The 15,139-nt window shown below is 59.1% G+C and overlaps 2 protein-coding genes across 3 annotated transcripts; both read right to left on the bottom strand.

Annotated features, from left to right (window-relative positions):
• Positions 1-416: 416 nt before the first annotated feature.
• Positions 417-9,210, bottom strand: LOC100347457 (natural cytotoxicity triggering receptor 1). Its single transcript, XM_070063482.1, is given in 7 exon segments — positions 417-511; positions 2,392-2,439; positions 2,594-2,626; positions 2,629-2,871; positions 3,714-4,124; positions 8,857-8,936; positions 9,197-9,210. Coding segments are annotated over 7 exon segments (924 nt in total).
• A 1,946-nt stretch (positions 9,211-11,156) lies between these two features.
• On the bottom strand, positions 11,157-14,281 carry LOC100343623 (leukocyte immunoglobulin-like receptor subfamily A member 5). 2 transcript variants are annotated; one of them, XM_070062922.1, is made up of 5 exons: positions 13,875-14,275; positions 13,679-13,714; positions 13,222-13,509; positions 12,836-13,138; positions 11,157-12,470 (listed from the first exon to the last, which is right to left on the bottom strand). In XM_070062922.1, exons 1-5 carry the CDS (start codon positions 13,921-13,923, stop codon positions 12,334-12,336), a joined length of 813 nt encoding a protein of 270 aa, XP_069919023.1. In that variant the 5' UTR covers positions 13,924-14,275; the 3' UTR covers positions 11,157-12,333. The 2 variants fall into 2 exon arrangements, with proteins under 2 accessions (XP_069919023.1, XP_051684700.2); XM_051828740.2 differs by lacking the exon at positions 11,157-12,470 and having other exon boundaries at positions 12,558-13,138; positions 13,875-14,281.
• Between the last annotated feature and the right edge of the window lie 858 nt (positions 14,282-15,139).

Genomic DNA, 15,139 nt, shown 5'->3' with positions numbered 1-15,139 from the left:
ACCCCACCCAGTATGGTGAGACCCTTCCACCCACGTCAGTGACACCCCACCTGGGGTAGTTAGACCCCACCCAGGTCAGTGGGACCCCACCCACTATGGTGAGACCCCTCCCACCAGGTCAGTGACACCAAACCTACAACAGTAGGACCCCAGCCAGGACGCGGAGACCCCACTCACGTTGGTGGGACCATACCACTGTCGGTGAGACCCAGCCGGGGTGGGAGAAGCTCTGGCACTTGGGCTGTGCCAGAGCTGCAGACTCCAGGGCCACCAGATAACTCCCTTCCCCACCTCATTGGGCACAAAGGGCCCTGGAGGACAGGTCTGGGGTCCCGAGTGCCGGTCTCAGCACAAGGGGAGGAGGGAAGCCCCGGTCTCAGGGAGTGCCTTGGTCCATCCCTCGCCCTGGGTGATCATCACTGGACTTCCAAGGTAGCAGAAACGAGCCTCTGTCCGTCACCCAGCCTGTGCCACTCGGGTACAGTGGCGGGAAAGAGATTGGGGGGGCATCCTACAGGCCAAGGGAGGGAGAGATCAGGACAAAGCCCACGACAGGAAGCAGCCCTGAAGCGACCTCAAATAGTTCACAGAAACCCAAGCTGCGTTCTGAGTGTGCGTGAAGTTTCAGCTGCAGCCTTGCTATGGAGGACAGGGCTGTTTACTTTTTCACGGGAGACCAGAGTGGGGCAGTGGTGGCCGAGCAGGTGCACACGCCAAGGAGCGGATCTGCCTCAGCAGGCCGTCACCTCCACCCCCGCCCCCCACTCCGTGCAGGTGACCCCGCTCTACGGCACAACTCAGACGTTGCAGTCCATGCCGGCCTGGGCACGGCCGGCTCCCTCCTGGGTCCTCCATCTGCAGAGCCAGTCTTCAGCCAGGAGCCACGTCAGAGCCACCAGGACCAGGACAGGCAGGCCGATCCGCAGGAGGTTCTGGGCGGTGTGATCCCAGGTGGCTGGGGCTGGGGCAGAGGGGCCGCTGATGGGATGCAGCACTGCACCCACCTGCTCCTCTCCCCTCACCTCCCAGACCTTCCTCCTGCCCACGATCCACGCAAGCCCGGCTACTCACCGTCCTGGACTCTGGACACTGTGGTTCCGAGACGGGGTTCCCGAGAGCCTGCTGTGGGAAGGGAGGATCGGCCTTGGCTTCTGCCCACCCAGCCTCTCCTTCCTCAGCCCAGCCCCGCCACACCCCGCGGCTGTGCAAGTCTCCACCCCATGCCTCACAGGGGTCCCAGCGGCCTCACCCCGCGGGCAGGGGCCCCCAGGCCCCAGGCAGAAGCTGGCGTTGCACTATTGCGCATGCGTCTCCATGCCTCGCACCCCGACGGGGGCTCTGCGCCCCCCTCATGAGGGTCTTTCTCCACACACGGCGTCAAATCCAAAGCCTGGCACTCCCCTGGGTGTCCTGAGCCAGCCCCCTCCCACCAGCCTCCTGGCCAGTCCCTCATCACCGAGTCCCCTTCCTGACTTCCGGCACTGCTGGGTCGCCACCTCTCTTTCTGGAAATCTCTTCATTCTGAGAACCAATCGACTAACGGGCTCCGTCGGCCAGTGTTCACCCAGATGTCTCCTGCGTGTGCCCAGCCAGGCGGCCCTGCTTAGCCCTCCAGGGTCCCCCTTCCAGGTCACCACTGCTCCTTGTGTGCGATGCCAGGGGGCTTCTAACCTTTCAGAGGACATGGAGTTAAAAGAGAAATTTATGGGGCCAGCGCTGTGGTGTAATGGGCTAAAGCCTCCGCCTATAGCACCAGCACCCGTTATGGGCACCGGTTTGAGTCCCTGCTGCTCCACTTCTCTCCAGCTCCCTGCTAATGTGCCTGGGAAAGCAGCAGAAGATGGCCCAGTCCTTTTACCCCTGCACTTTCCATGAGCTCTCTGAACTGCCCTCATATAACACATTTCTCTCTCCCGACACCCACCCATGGACATTCCATCCACTCCAGCCAGGATGCTTGTGCCCCAGAGACCAGGAGGTTTTTCTGGCTGACGGGCACAGCTGTATAGGTTGCCCATCTCTTATCCAAAATGCTAGGGACCGGAAGTGCTCCAGATGGGCTTGTCCTGGGATTTGGAATATTCCCATACACACAGTGAGGTCTCCTGGAGACTGCGCCCATGTCTTAAACACAAGATTCCCTGGGTGTCACGGGCCCCTAGGACACAAGCTCTGGGTAACTTCTCATCATGTCCCTAGTGCACCTGCGTTCTGCATATGGACCAGCATGAGAGGGAGGGTGTGGGTTTCACTGCGGTGGACTGTTGGCACTGAACACCACCACACCTGGGGCACCTGCACTGCACTGTGCGGGCGGGGAAGCCCACGGCACCCACGGGCACACACAGGAAGGCTCCAGCTCTCCCGAGTGTGGAGGAGAAAGCTCCTCACCGGGAGCAGGGGTCGGGTCTGTGGGTTCCAGGCTGGGGTCTCCCACATCTGGAGACAGAGATGAAGAGGACAGGTCGGGGCTGGGGGCTTCCTCTGCTCCCTCCATTCTCCTTCCCTGGCCCCCTGGGGTGGACATCCCTTCGACATGACCCTGGGTTTTCTTTAGGAGGCCAGGGAGGACCTGTGTTGGGGGCTTCCTCACCTGTGACCAGGAGCTTCACGGGCTCACTTGGAAGGACCACACGTGGGCGCTATAGGCACCACAACACCATTACATGCCTGTGTGTGCCGAGGTCACAGGGCCCCCGGGGAACTCCGCTGGCACCGCCCCGTGGCTGCCCTGTGCGTGGCTGGGCCCGCCTTCCCGGAGCAGGAAGAAGGTGTTGGTCACCGTCTCTAGCCGGCAGTAGAAGGTCACATTCTCTCCCGAGGTCACCGTGGGCCCTGGTTGAACCCATAGGGTGGGCGTGTCGTACATTCCTGCACAAGAAGGTGGCTGGTGTCTTCCTGCCTCCCAGGCTCCCCCCCTGCAACCTCAGACCCTCCTCCTCCCCCCACACCTGCCCCAGCCACAGATGCGCCCTCCCCAGCCGTGCTCCCAGGTGGAGGTGCTCAGTGCCAGGAGTGAGGATCAGACTCTCTGGGAGGCTCTGTCCACAGGGGGTTCCCAGAGATTGGCCATTATTTCCAAACGCCAGCATGGCCTGGGGCAGCCGATGGCCAGGGGCCACCTCAGAGCCACCAGTCAGAGACTCGGGTGGGGCGGCCATTTGCTTATGTTTTTTTGGGGAAACATACATAATATAGAATTCAGCATCTTAACAGCTTTAAGCGTCGCCCCGTGTCTCAACTTCTTTTGCAAGCTCAGCCCGTTCCCTCCCATGTGGTGCAGCCCACGTTTGCCACGCCTTCCCCAGGGGACACTCGGCTGCTTGCGGCTCTCGGCCCTTCTGATCCAGGCTGTGGTGACTCGGGGCCAAAGCTCTCTGTGTTTGTCACGAGCCCTCCTGCAGATCCTACCAAGTGCTTCAGTCTGAGACACAGGTCCCCGGCTGTAGGGAGCGCCCTGGCCCGGACACCTTTCCTCCGTGGGAGCCGCCCTCCCACAGGACAAGCCTCTCTCTCTGCCCGGCCTGCTTCTCTCCCCTGTCCCAGGGACCCGGGTGCTGTCCTCGGTAGGAGCCCTGCACCGATGCCCTGCTGGGCTTCCCTCTCCTACACGCTCCTCCCAGAGGAAGCAGCCCCCATTCTGACACCTGCAGAGCGTGGCCGGATGGGGCCACCACCTGCCCCCACCACTGCATGGCAGCGGGCAGACTCACCGGTGACCACCAGATCCAGGGGCTCGCTGGGCTCTGACCAGAGCTCCCCGCTGCGGCAGAAGCAGCGGTAGCGCCCTGCAGTACGCGAGGTCATGGCTGAGATGGGGAACCGGACTCCGCCCCTCCCTCTGGGTTGCTCAGGTCTCCCCCAGGCAGAGAGGCCCCCCTCGGAGTGCAGCTGGTACTCCTCGGCCCCGGGGAGCCCCTGGCACCAGATGGCTGCCGGCTTCCCCTCTGGAATCCTGGAGTCGGGCTCTGCCCAGATGCTGGGCCTGGTCAGTGCCTCTGGAAGGGAATCAGAACCTGCGTTTCCGGAAAGACCCCGACCCAGCCCCCCTCCCACTGGCAACAGCCCTGCCCACTCCCAGTTTTCCCAGTGGTGGTGACTTCCTGGGGACCTGGAGGGTGACCCTGGGGCGGTGAAGGGAGGACTCACGCTTCTGGGTGCTGATTCTCCAGCTCAGACACAGCCCTGGGAGGCAGGAACCATGGGTCGTGTTGCCCCCCAACCTGTAACCCTGGCCTCCATCACCCTCTTGTGCTGGGACTCACTGAGGCAGAGCAGAGCCGTGAGCGGGAATGGCATGGCACAGATTCAGGCGGGAGATGCAGCGTGGCCGGCCAGCAAGGAGCACAGCATGTGGCGGGCAAGGCCTTACGCCAGTCACCCAGGGGATGTTTTTACAGGCAGGGCTACAGCCCTCCCTCCGCCACCTGACCATGGCCCCACGACAAATCCAACCACACCTGCATCTGTTACTGGAGAAAAGCAGGGTTCTTGTCTTCACACGAGAAAGAATTCAGGTGTGAGGGGCCGGCACTGTGGCTCACTTGGTTAATCCTCCGCCTGCGGCGCCGGCATCCCATATGGGCGCCGGTTCTGGTCCCGGTTGCTCCTCTTCCAGTCCAGCTCTCTGCTGTGGACCAGGAGTGCAGTGGAGGATGGCCCAAGTGCTTGGCCCCTGCGCCCCACATGGGAGACCAGGAGGAAGCACCTGGCTCATGGCTTCGGATCAGCACAGCGTGCCAGCCGCAGCAGCCATTTGGGGGGTGAACCAACGGAAGGAGGACCTTTCTCTCTGTCTCTCTCTCTCTCTCACACTGTCTAACTCTGCCTAATAAAATTAAAAAAAAATAAACATTTAAAAAAAAAGAATTCAGGTGTGAGACAGAGTAGTGGGAGGTAAAATAGCAAGGTTTATTAGGGCAGGGACATCCATAAGGACGGATGGGCACCTCTCCAGAGAGAGCCTGAGAGTGCCCAGTCGCTTGGACTGGCAGGGGGTAGTGAGGTTACATGGTTGAGTGGAGAGAGTACACCTGAGCAGGCAGGCGGCTCAGTGGAGATGCAGAGGGCTGAGCGCACCATCCGGTTGAGGCCGGGGGTTTTTAAGGAGATGGGTCTCTGTCTTCACACAGCTCCTCCTGAAACAAAGGATTTTATGGCTGTAAATATTAAGAAGCTCCTATCTGAGTTTTCCCTTGAAGGTATCAGACAGGAGGAAGCCTAGCTGGCGCCATCCTGGGTTCAGAGGAAGGGTGAGCAGGACCCCCTAGAGAATGGGGATCTGGAGCAGGGTGTTTGAGATGCAGGTACCGGGCTGCACCTGGGAGACTGTGGAAGATTTGTCAGGCAGAAGGGGTGGGACCTCCACCTGGCAGGTTATCAGGTAGGAGGGGGCTTGCAGGATGCGAAGGCCGGGCTGCCCTGAAACATTATCGGGATGACTTTGAGATGCAGCATATGCTGGACATAGACGTCTTCTCTTTAGGCCTGTCATACACACATAAGCTCCCACGGAACACTTCCTACCCAACACAACCTCAGTGTCTGTCAGCTTCAACACCACGCCGCTCCCTCCCCAGAGCTCCTGTCCATTGCTGGCCTGGGTAGTTCCTGTCGTCTCTGGATGCCACAGGGCCGGGTCTGGTGGGTTCACAGTGCATCTGCAGCTCCAGAACAGGTGGATCAGACCGAGGGGCACAGTCACGGGGCAGCCCTGGGAGGTCACCGTGCCATCCACATGCAGGGGAGGTGAGGGAGAGAATGGGGGTTCTGTGACCCTTGCTTTAACGCCTCGCACCCGTGGAGAGATGTGGGACTCTGAACAGCACCCCCCCCATCTGGAAAAGGGAGCACGGGCTCCATCTCCTTTCTGAGCTACAGAACCTCGAGGACCACAGCCCTCTCCCTGCAGGTGCAGGAGGGAGGGTGGGGACAGGAAGGCAGGTTTTCTGTGCTCCCTGGAAGTGATGGTGAACAAGGTCCCGCCTGTCTGCCGTGGCTCGTGCTCCCAGGGCCTGAGCACTCGCCTTGGGGGAGATGAAAGGGCTGGATTTCAGAGACAGTGTTGGGGACTGAGGCAGGGCCGCTCTGGCTCCAGGGGTCGACACCTGGGGCTGGGTTTCTTCTGTCCTGTGGCACAGGGACCGGCTCACCCCGAGCTCCCCCAACACAAACTCTCTCCAAACACTGACCACGGAACTTGCGTCAACCCCTGGTGCTGTGAGGATGAGGCCAAAGTCCCCACGGGGTCTCCCGGTGTGGGGTCACCTCTGGCTTTTGTGGGAGTTTCTGAATTTTATTTTTATTTATTTATTTATTTATTTATTTATTTGTTTTTGACAGGCAGAGTGGACAGTGGGAGAGAGAGACAGAGAGAAAGGTCTTCCTTTTTGCTGTTGGTTCACCCTCCAATGGCTGCCGCAGCTAGTGCGCTGTGGCCAGCAAACCGCGCTGATCCGAAGCCAGGAGCCAGGTACTCCTCCTGGTCTCCCATTAGGTGCAGGGCCCAAGCACTTGGGCCATCCTCCACTGCACTCCTGGGCCACAGCAGTGAGCTGGCCTGGAAGAGGGGCAACTGGGACAGGATCCGGCGCCTCGACCAGGACTAGAAACCGGCATGCCAGGACCGCAAGGTGGAGGATTAGCCTAGTTAGCCGCGGCGGGGTCCCTGATTTTTTATTTTTAAATTCTGAAAATGTGAGAGGCAGAGAGAGAATGAGCGAGCCAGCTGCATCCATTGGGTCACTCCCTGAATGCTCTGATGGCTGGGGTGAACCAGGGCCAACGGCAGGGGCCATGAGCTCTATCCACACCCCCCCACATGGGAGGCAGGAACCCAGCTGCCCAGCCGGAGATCATGGCCCCAGGACCTGCATGAGCAAGGAGCTGGAGCCCAGACGTGCAGCTGAGAATTGAACCCGGGCCTTGCATCGTGGGGCCTTTGCTTCCTCCTGAGGCCGGTTGTTCTCACTGAGGGTTCAGCTGCAGTGGGTTCTGCTCCCTGTGGAGGGGCCCTGTGCCTTTCTGTGGTCTCTCCCAGTCCCCCAGGGGTTGGGTGCCCAGCAGGGGGCAGCTCTCTGGCAGACGCTGTGGGTGTGCAGGTTCCCACCCCACTAGGTCAGACTCAGCCTCATGCTCTCGTGAAGGCTGTGGGTGTTGGGTTTTCAGTACTTTGCTTCCAGATCTGCAGGTGCAGGCTCCCTGCATGTGGCCGGCTGGGGTGGTGACCGGAGCTTTTCCCTGAGGGCTGAGGGTCCTGACTGCTTTCTCTCTACAGCACCCACTCTCTTTAGTTCTGTGGAGACCTTGGTTCCAAGCCCCCTCCTCAGGGACTTTGGGCAGGGTCTCTGTTCCCTGGGGGTGCTAAACCCCATCAGGGCCCACCTCCTGGGCAGCGTCTGCCGAGTACCCGCACTTCCACTCCCACTTGAACCAGAAGGCTCTCAACTAAGCTTTTGTCTCCACCACTGGCTCTTTATTTCTGTGCCCTTGAGACCAGATACTTATGGAATTGTTTCTAATGTGTCCTGTTGATGTGTGTGCACGTGTGTTTGCACATTTGAAGGTCTGTGTGCATTTATGTATATGTGTTTCCCAGTGTGCAGCTGTGTGCATGTGCCTGCAGCTGTGTGCACACGTGTATGTGCGCATATGTGTATGTGTCTGCATCTGTGTGCACGTGTGTATTTCTCTGTATATTCGTGTATGTATCTGCATCTATGTGTATACACATGTGCATGTGTGCCTGTATGTCTGCATTTGTTTGCATGCATGTCTGTTTGCATGTGTGTATGAGTGCGTCTGGGTGTGCTTGTGTGTATGCGTTTCTGTGTTCTGTGTGCGCAATCTGTGCTTGTGTGTGCAAGTGTGTGCACGCATCTATTTATGTGTCCGTGTGTCTCTGTGCATGGATGTGTGTGTCTGCACATGTGTGCATGCTTGTGTACATGTGTTTATGTGTCTGCATGTGTGAATGTGTGTATATGCATGTGTGTGCATGTTCCTGTGTCTGCATGTGTGTGCATACGTGTGTGAGTGTGGTGATGGGCACAGCAGTCCTCTGCACGGCCTGAGCCAGCACTTCCTCTCACGCAGCTCTGTGCCCAGCAGAGGTCAGCACATCATGGCCCAAGGACCACAGCCAGCCTACGGCCTCTCTGTGGATGGCCCATGGGCTGAGTGTGTTTTCACATTTCTGTGTGTCTGAGACGAAATGAAAGAAGGCTATCCCGGGCCGTGTGGACATGCTGTGACACACAAACATCAGCTCTCACCTTGCTTACTGGGAATCGACCCTGTTCCAGTGTGTACACAGCTCGTGGTTGCTCTGCTGTTCCCAAGCCCAACTGGCTCAGCTGATCACCTGGGGGACGGCAGAGGACGTGTGCTGGAATGAGAAGGCCATGCCAAGATGGCCGCTGGCGAAAGAAAATGTCTGGAAACAGGCTGTGATTGGATGGCTTCGGAAACTGCCTGGCAACAGGCTGTGATTGGTTAGGGCATAGACCGCCCCTTGACTGGATTGGCTGCCTTGGCTATATAAGCTGCTGTAGCCACTGAAATAAATGAGTCTGCAGGCTGCTCGCCTCTGGCCTACTTTCACCCGACTCCCGGGGTCTGTGTGGTGACTAGCGCCTCTTGCCCCCAACACCTCCTCCTCCCAGAATCGAATCCATAGCAATAGATGTGAGCTGAGTTTGTGAGGGGGCAAGAAGCCATTCTTGTTGCATCCTTGCCCCAGACCAGGTGCACTCTGCTGTGTTCCTACGCTGCTCTGCACACCCCTGCTGTGGACAGGGCCTGCACAGCCAGCTGCGAGCCTCTGCCGAGGACACAGAGGGGCTGAGAGGCACCTACCTGTGACCATGAGCTCCAGGGCACCACTGGGGGCCGCCACACCTGGGGGCTGCCACGGTGGCTGTTGCTGTGGATTTGTTCTGAGAGGAGGAGCGTGGTGGGGGCAAGAGGCACAGAGTCACCACACAGACCCCGGGAGTCAGGTGAAAGCAGGCCAGAGGCGAGCAGCCCACAGACTTGTTTATTTCAGTTGGTACAGCAGCTTATATAGCTGAGGCAGCCAATCCAGTCAACGGGCAGTTTATGCCCTAACCAATCACATCCTGTTGCCAGGCAGACTCCATTTCCAGGTGGCTTCCAAGGGGGCTTCCGAAGCCATTCCTGAGTAACTGACGCCCACTTGCCAGTGTCCATCTTGGTATGGCCTTCTCATTCCACTACAGGTGGCGACTGCACAGATGCGGGGGTTCCCAGGACCAGAGCCAAGGTTCCTTGGGACCCCTTGCATCAGTGCTGTGGCAGGGAGCCATTTCCCCCCCGGACGCACTGGAACTTTATCAAGAGGACGCCGGAGGCAGAACAACATGGCAGGGAAATGTTTTGTCCTGACATAACCCCAGACCCTGATCCACAACAGGCAGGGCTTGTCACAGGAGCCTGAAAGAGAAGAGGAGAGGTCAACAAACTTTCTCCTTTTAAAGAAATTGTTGCTTTGATATTCAAAAGTTGTATTTCTGTATAATTGTCATGTAAACATCAAACACACAAACACACAACACACACGCACACAAACACACAACACACACGCACACAAACGTGGAAGAGCTAACCCAAGCTAGATAATGTGTGCATTACCTCACAGACTTATTGTGTGGTGGGAGCATCTGACACAGTTTTAAGCCATTTCAGCTGCCCGTGCCATGAGCGTTATTAACTACAGTCGCCATGACACACTACACCTCTAGACCTTCTTCTCCCACGTGATTCTGTAGCTCTGCTCTCTGACCTGCGGATCCCACACCCTCCCCTGGTGACCACCATGCTGCTCCCCGAGTCCCTCACAGCCCACACCTGAATGACTTCCCGCATGGGTTTTCCCTGTGCCTGGCTTGTTTCACTTCCACAGTGTCCGCAGTGCCTCGGTTTCCTGAAAACATCCGGGTTTCACTCTTCCATGGCCGAGTCTTATTGTACTGTGGGACACCTTGCTTCGGGCCCCATTCACCTCGGTTGATGATGACAGTGATGTGAGCTGTACCACAGGAACGCGGGCGCGCAGGTGTCTAAGGGTCTCCTCTCCCGTAGCTCCTCCCCTGTGCCCGACCTGGGCTAGGAGAAGGGAGCAGTGGGGGTCTGGGCCCCAGGATCCCCTCTCTGTCCCACACTGTTGCGGACAGGTGAGCCAAGGAGCCGCCCATGCGCTCAGGGAGTTGGCACCGTCGGGAACTAAAACCAGGAAGCAGGCATGATACCAAGGGTTCGAGGGGCCAGGTGGGGCTGAAGGAGGAGCTGCCGGGTAGAGAGAAGGTTAATGGTGGACGGACCGGAAATGCCAGACGGGCTCTTCCGGACACCTGGGAACCTCGGGCGGGGGTCCGGAGACCCCAGCCCCCTCTTAAGGAGTCCTACAGTGTTCAAATGTGCTCTTCCAGGAACCCGGGAATCTCGGGCTCGTGTCCGGAGACCCCAGGCCGCTCTTCCGTAGACCCAGGAATCCAGAGCGCTCTTCTGGAAGCCCTGCACACCCTCTTCCGGAAACTCAGAGACCCTGCACTTCTCTTCCAGAAACCACAGACGGGCTCCTCCAGAAAGCAGGGGTCCCAGATGCCCCCTTCGATACACGGGCTAGGCTGACCTTGGTTTAGAGCTACAGTGGAGGCACGGCTGGAGCAGGTGCGTTGCGCTCTACTTCTCAGGTGTCCGTTGCATGTAGACTTCCTTCCACACAGAAAGTGCCAGGGAAGAAGGAGGACGCTCCCTTGGGAACCAGGTGCCCCAGATCCGCAGCAGCCACGCTCATTTAGTGAAATACGCCTTCCCAGGAATCCAGTGTAAGTTCTCTCTTCCACGCAGAAGTTGGAAAAGTTGGTCTCATAGTAGCAGAGTAGGATGGTGACCACTATCGCTGAAAAGGGTCTCGGGGGAGAGATGAGGGAGGGTTGGTCCCTGGGTCCCAAGGTGGAGTCAGATAGAGGAACGGCTCTGTCTGCACAGCACAGGAGGCACCCATGGCTCACATAACCTGTTGAGTGTTTCTATAAAGAACTCGAGGAGAGGAGCTGGGCCCAAACACAAGACGTGACGAGATGGGAACACCCTGGTGTGATCAGCACACCCTCAAATACTACGCTGCACCTTCCAAATTATTATGTGTTCATTTAAAGGAAAAAATAGGTGGCAAAAATGGTGTCTGTGTCTTCCTCCTTTGTCGAGCTGAAATTCACAGAGCACAGATTACATACCTAACAGAAATTTAATTCATGCTGTAGCTACCTCTCACATTCACTGTGTTGTGTACCCACCAGCACCTGTCACAAACATCTTCATTAACAGAGACAGAAACCCCAGACCCACTCAGCAGGAGCCTGCACGCTCCCTCCCCACACCCGAGTCCACATTCTGCCCTCTGAATCTGCACCCCCGGGCACCTCTCAGAGCAGAATCAGACCATGGTCTCTTTGTGACACCGGCTGATTTCTCCACGATTATCCAGACCCTCCTTCTTTTCTAACAGGAGAGTATCAGCCGTGTCTACAAATACTGCCTGTTGTGGACGAACTCATCTGGTCTGCATATTCTGGTTGCTGGCATCTTTGGGCTCATGTGAATGAGGCTGCTATGAACCCGTGGATGCAAACACCTTCTTGGGTTCCTGCTTCAATCCCTGTGGTTATATGCAGGAGAGGAATTGTTGGATTGGATGGTAATTCCAAGGAACCATGTTTCCTTCTTTATTGTGCTGAAATTCAAATAACATAAAACCAGCCCTTTAAAGTGTATTATTTGCTGACTTGTAGTACATTACCAATGTTGTACACCATTAACTTTTTAAAAACATATATTTTATTTATTTGAAAGAGTTACAGAGCTAGATACAGACCGAGAGAGAGAGAGAGAGAGAGAGAAAGTCTTCCATCTGCTGGATCACTCCCCAGATGGATTGACCCTGCCCACCCTGAAATCCGATTTCGCTCGTTTATTCTGTTACTTGGAGTAAGCTCCGTGTTGTTGGCTGAAACTCGGATTCCCACGCATGCGCACTGGGAACTGAATTCACCAGAAACAGAGCAAAAGGCTCCGTGAAGAAAGAGCAAAGCGCGAGGCGCACATGAGTGCGGATCCACATTTGGTCTGCAGGGGGCGCTCTCGCACCTCAGGGCAGGAGAAGTCCATAAATGAATAGAGGAAGAGCCCCTGCTGCCCCCAGACAGTTCCCCCAATGGAATGCCTGAAGACGGTTCCCCACTGTGCTCACGCTCCCCCCTGCCCCACCCCCAGGGCTCGGCCTCTCTGACCCAGCGCTGTCCTCTCTCCAGGTCACCACCGGCCTGCAGCCCGGTTCCTTCTGTGGCTGTACCAAGCCTCTGCCAGCAGAAGCCCGAGGCCCAGCAGGACCAAGCCCGCCACGCCCATGCGGATGAGGTTCTCCAGGGTGTGGTCCTGGGGTGCTGGGGCTGGGGGTGTGCACGGAGGGGTCACCTAGGCTGGCCAGCCCCAGTAACACAGGACCCCACCTCCCCGAAGCAGCCTGAGCCCAGGGCTGCACATCTTTGTGCCTAGGGAGTCCCCTCGCCCAGCGTGGGCTTTGTGAGAGGCCTGTGCACCCAGCCCAGTTCCCTTCCCAATACCCCTGTTCCATCCACTCCACTTCCCACACAAACCCTGTGCCACACAGGGTGACCCGGGCCCCAGGGCTGAGACCTCTGCTGTTTCTCACTCCCTGTGACCTCCCCCAGGTCCCCTCCCCCAGCCCAGTCCTCCTGTGGGGACAGCCCTGCACTGACCATGAGGACTGATGAGACAGGGCTGGGGCCCTCACCTGACACCTCCAGCTGCAGGGGGTCACTGGGCAGTGACCACACACGGGTCTTGTTGGTGTCAGCACGGTAGCACCTGTAGATGCCCCTTTGGGTGCTGTCCACGGGGCCCAGGAGGAAGGTGGCCTGCCACAGCCCAGCCCCATGGGAGTATCTGGCTTCCAGGCTGTGCAGGGGGCCGGCTCCACCCTCCTTCAGCAGATGGGCAGTGCCCGCCTCATCTGAGCCACAGGAGAGGGACACGTTCTCTCCTGACGCCACCACAGGGCTTGGCTGGGCCGACAGGGAGGGCGCCGGGAACATCCCTGCAGGGGAAGCAAACCAATGTCTGGGCTGCTGCTCCGTGAAGTCCATGTTTCTTCTTCGGTGGGCAGGGGAAATACCTTACCCGTCACCACCAGGGTCAGGGGGTCACTGGGCTGGGAGTGGCCGAGCGAGGTCCAATACACACAACAGTACTGCCCTGTGTCATGGGAGCTCATGGACGTGATCACGGAGAAGCTGGCCTTGTGTCTGGAGTCCTGCTGGGGCCTCGTTTCCCAGGGATGACGGCCGCTCTCTGTATACATATGATAGACCTCAGCCTGCAGAGACCCCTGGCACCAGAGGGTCACAGGGCTTCCTACGGCGACCAGGGGGCCTGGGTCGGCCCAGATGGAGTGCTTGGGGAGGGTCCCTGGAAAGGAATCAAAGTTGCAGACCCCGGGTGCAGCCTCTCTCCCACCCCATTCCCCAGCTCCACTCCCAGCCCCTCCCAGCCATCACCATCAGCCCAGCCCCCCTGGGCTCCTTAACATGAGCTGTCTGGAGCCCCCGGGGCTGAGCCAGGTCAGGGGAGGACTCACCCGCCTGTGCCCCATCCCCTGGCACCCGGCACAGCCCTGGAAGAGAAGTCCCCGTGAGAGCTGCTCCCCACTCCCCACCCCTGCAGAGATGCCCAGGCCTGCCCTGGTCCTCTGAGCCCTGGGGTCAGAGCTGGGGCAGGGCGCTGTCCCCTCCTGCACCTGTAGGGGTCCCATTGTCCCCGTGTCCCCAGCTCACCCAGGCAGAGGAGGGCAGTGAGGGCTGGGGTCTGGGCCCCGCCGCCCATGGTCCCTGTGGAGCAGAGCAGCTGTGAGGGGCGCAGGCCCAGAGTCCGGCTGGAGATGAGCGGGGAGACGTCACGAGTTCCTCATCTGCGGCCTCACAGGAACGGGGGCAGCCCCTCCCCGATCTCCCCCGCTGTCCCTGAGGACGGGGCCCAGGAAACAGCGGACACTAGGGACAGCTAGGACCAGGCCTCCGCCTCTGCTGCCCCCTGTACTGTGCCTGCCCGGCCTCAATCCCCCACTCCAGCCCCACCCCTCCAGGAGTCCACTTTCTGTCCAGTTAGGGTTCTGGTTCTCCCTGCACAGGCCGGGTGGCCGAGACACGCACTTCCCTTTCCTGAGCGGTTGAGTGCAGTTGTGGGGGCTGGGGCGGGGGGAGGGGAGGGGGAGGGCTGGATCCCGTGGGGAGGGTGACAATCTTCCAGGCCTCTCAGAGCTGATGAGAGCAGATGAAGATGGCAGACGCTGCAGAGGTGTGGCTGAGCTGCAGCCCAGCTGTGGCTGTGGCAGGTGCAGGAGGGCCCACAACAGGGGACACGGGCCTGAGGTGGGGTCCTGGTGGTGGCTGGCTGGCTTGGGTCCCTGCTAGGGGCTTGAGGAGGGAGGGTGTCTTGGAGCACAGGCCCCGAGCTCCTCTGGGAACTGAGAGCATGGGATACCCTGGCCCCGGGCCAGCTGGTGACCCATGCCCCACACCCTGTGCTGGGTTTCTCTGATTGAGGGGAACTTGGAGCAGGGAACTGGGCTCGTGTGGAACCACACTCCACGTGGGGCTGGGGATCCCCAGCACCTGTGTCCTGAGCCCCCCACGGCCTCTCCTCCCCTGGTATGAGCACCTGGGCTCCGTGCTCCTGGATGACATGGGGGTGCCGCTTCCTGAGACCTGAACAGGTGACGTCGTCCCCCAGCGTCTCTGTGGTGGGGATGCCCGAGACCTCCCCTCTGGGTGGCCGTGGCTGCAGCACTCCGGTCTCAGGGTCCTGCAGTGTCCCTTCCAGATTCAGACGTGGGGACAGCACCGTTCTCGTAGGCACCCCTCCTCAGAAGTCCCTAGGAGCGCCCGCTGACCCCAGAGGTGAATCAGAAGCGGTCCCGGGTCCCAGACAGAATGGAAGACCCCATCCTCAGCCGTGTTTGGGGTGGAGGTAAGAGGGCAGGCTCTCCGCTGCCAGCTCTGGCGTGGGGGCCCCACGAGAGAATGCACGATGGCCCGTCACA

This window comes from Oryctolagus cuniculus, chromosome 18 (assembly GCF_964237555.1).
Source record: "Oryctolagus cuniculus chromosome 18, mOryCun1.1, whole genome shotgun sequence".
Lineage (NCBI taxonomy): Eukaryota > Metazoa > Chordata > Mammalia > Lagomorpha > Leporidae > Oryctolagus > Oryctolagus cuniculus.
The sequence above is the reverse complement of the archived record's forward strand: the minus strand, read 5'-3'. Positions and strand labels throughout refer to the sequence as shown.

What these genes read in the sequence shown, in the direction of transcription:
- LOC100343623 (XM_051828740.2), bottom strand. Translation starts at nt 13,923, where the DNA reads ATGGGCGGCGGGGCCCAGACCCCAGCCCTCACTGCCCTCCTCTGCCTG. An exon ending in CACTGCCCTCCTCTGCCTGG is followed by an intron (nt 13,715 to 13,874) that starts GTGAGCTGGGGA and finishes CTTCTCTTCCAG; the next exon opens with GGCTGTGCCGGGTGCCAGGG. An exon ending in CCTGACCCTGGTGGTGACGG is followed by an intron (nt 13,139 to 13,221) that starts GTAAGGTATTTC and finishes CTTCCCCTGCAG; the next exon opens with GGATGTTCCCGGCGCCCTCC.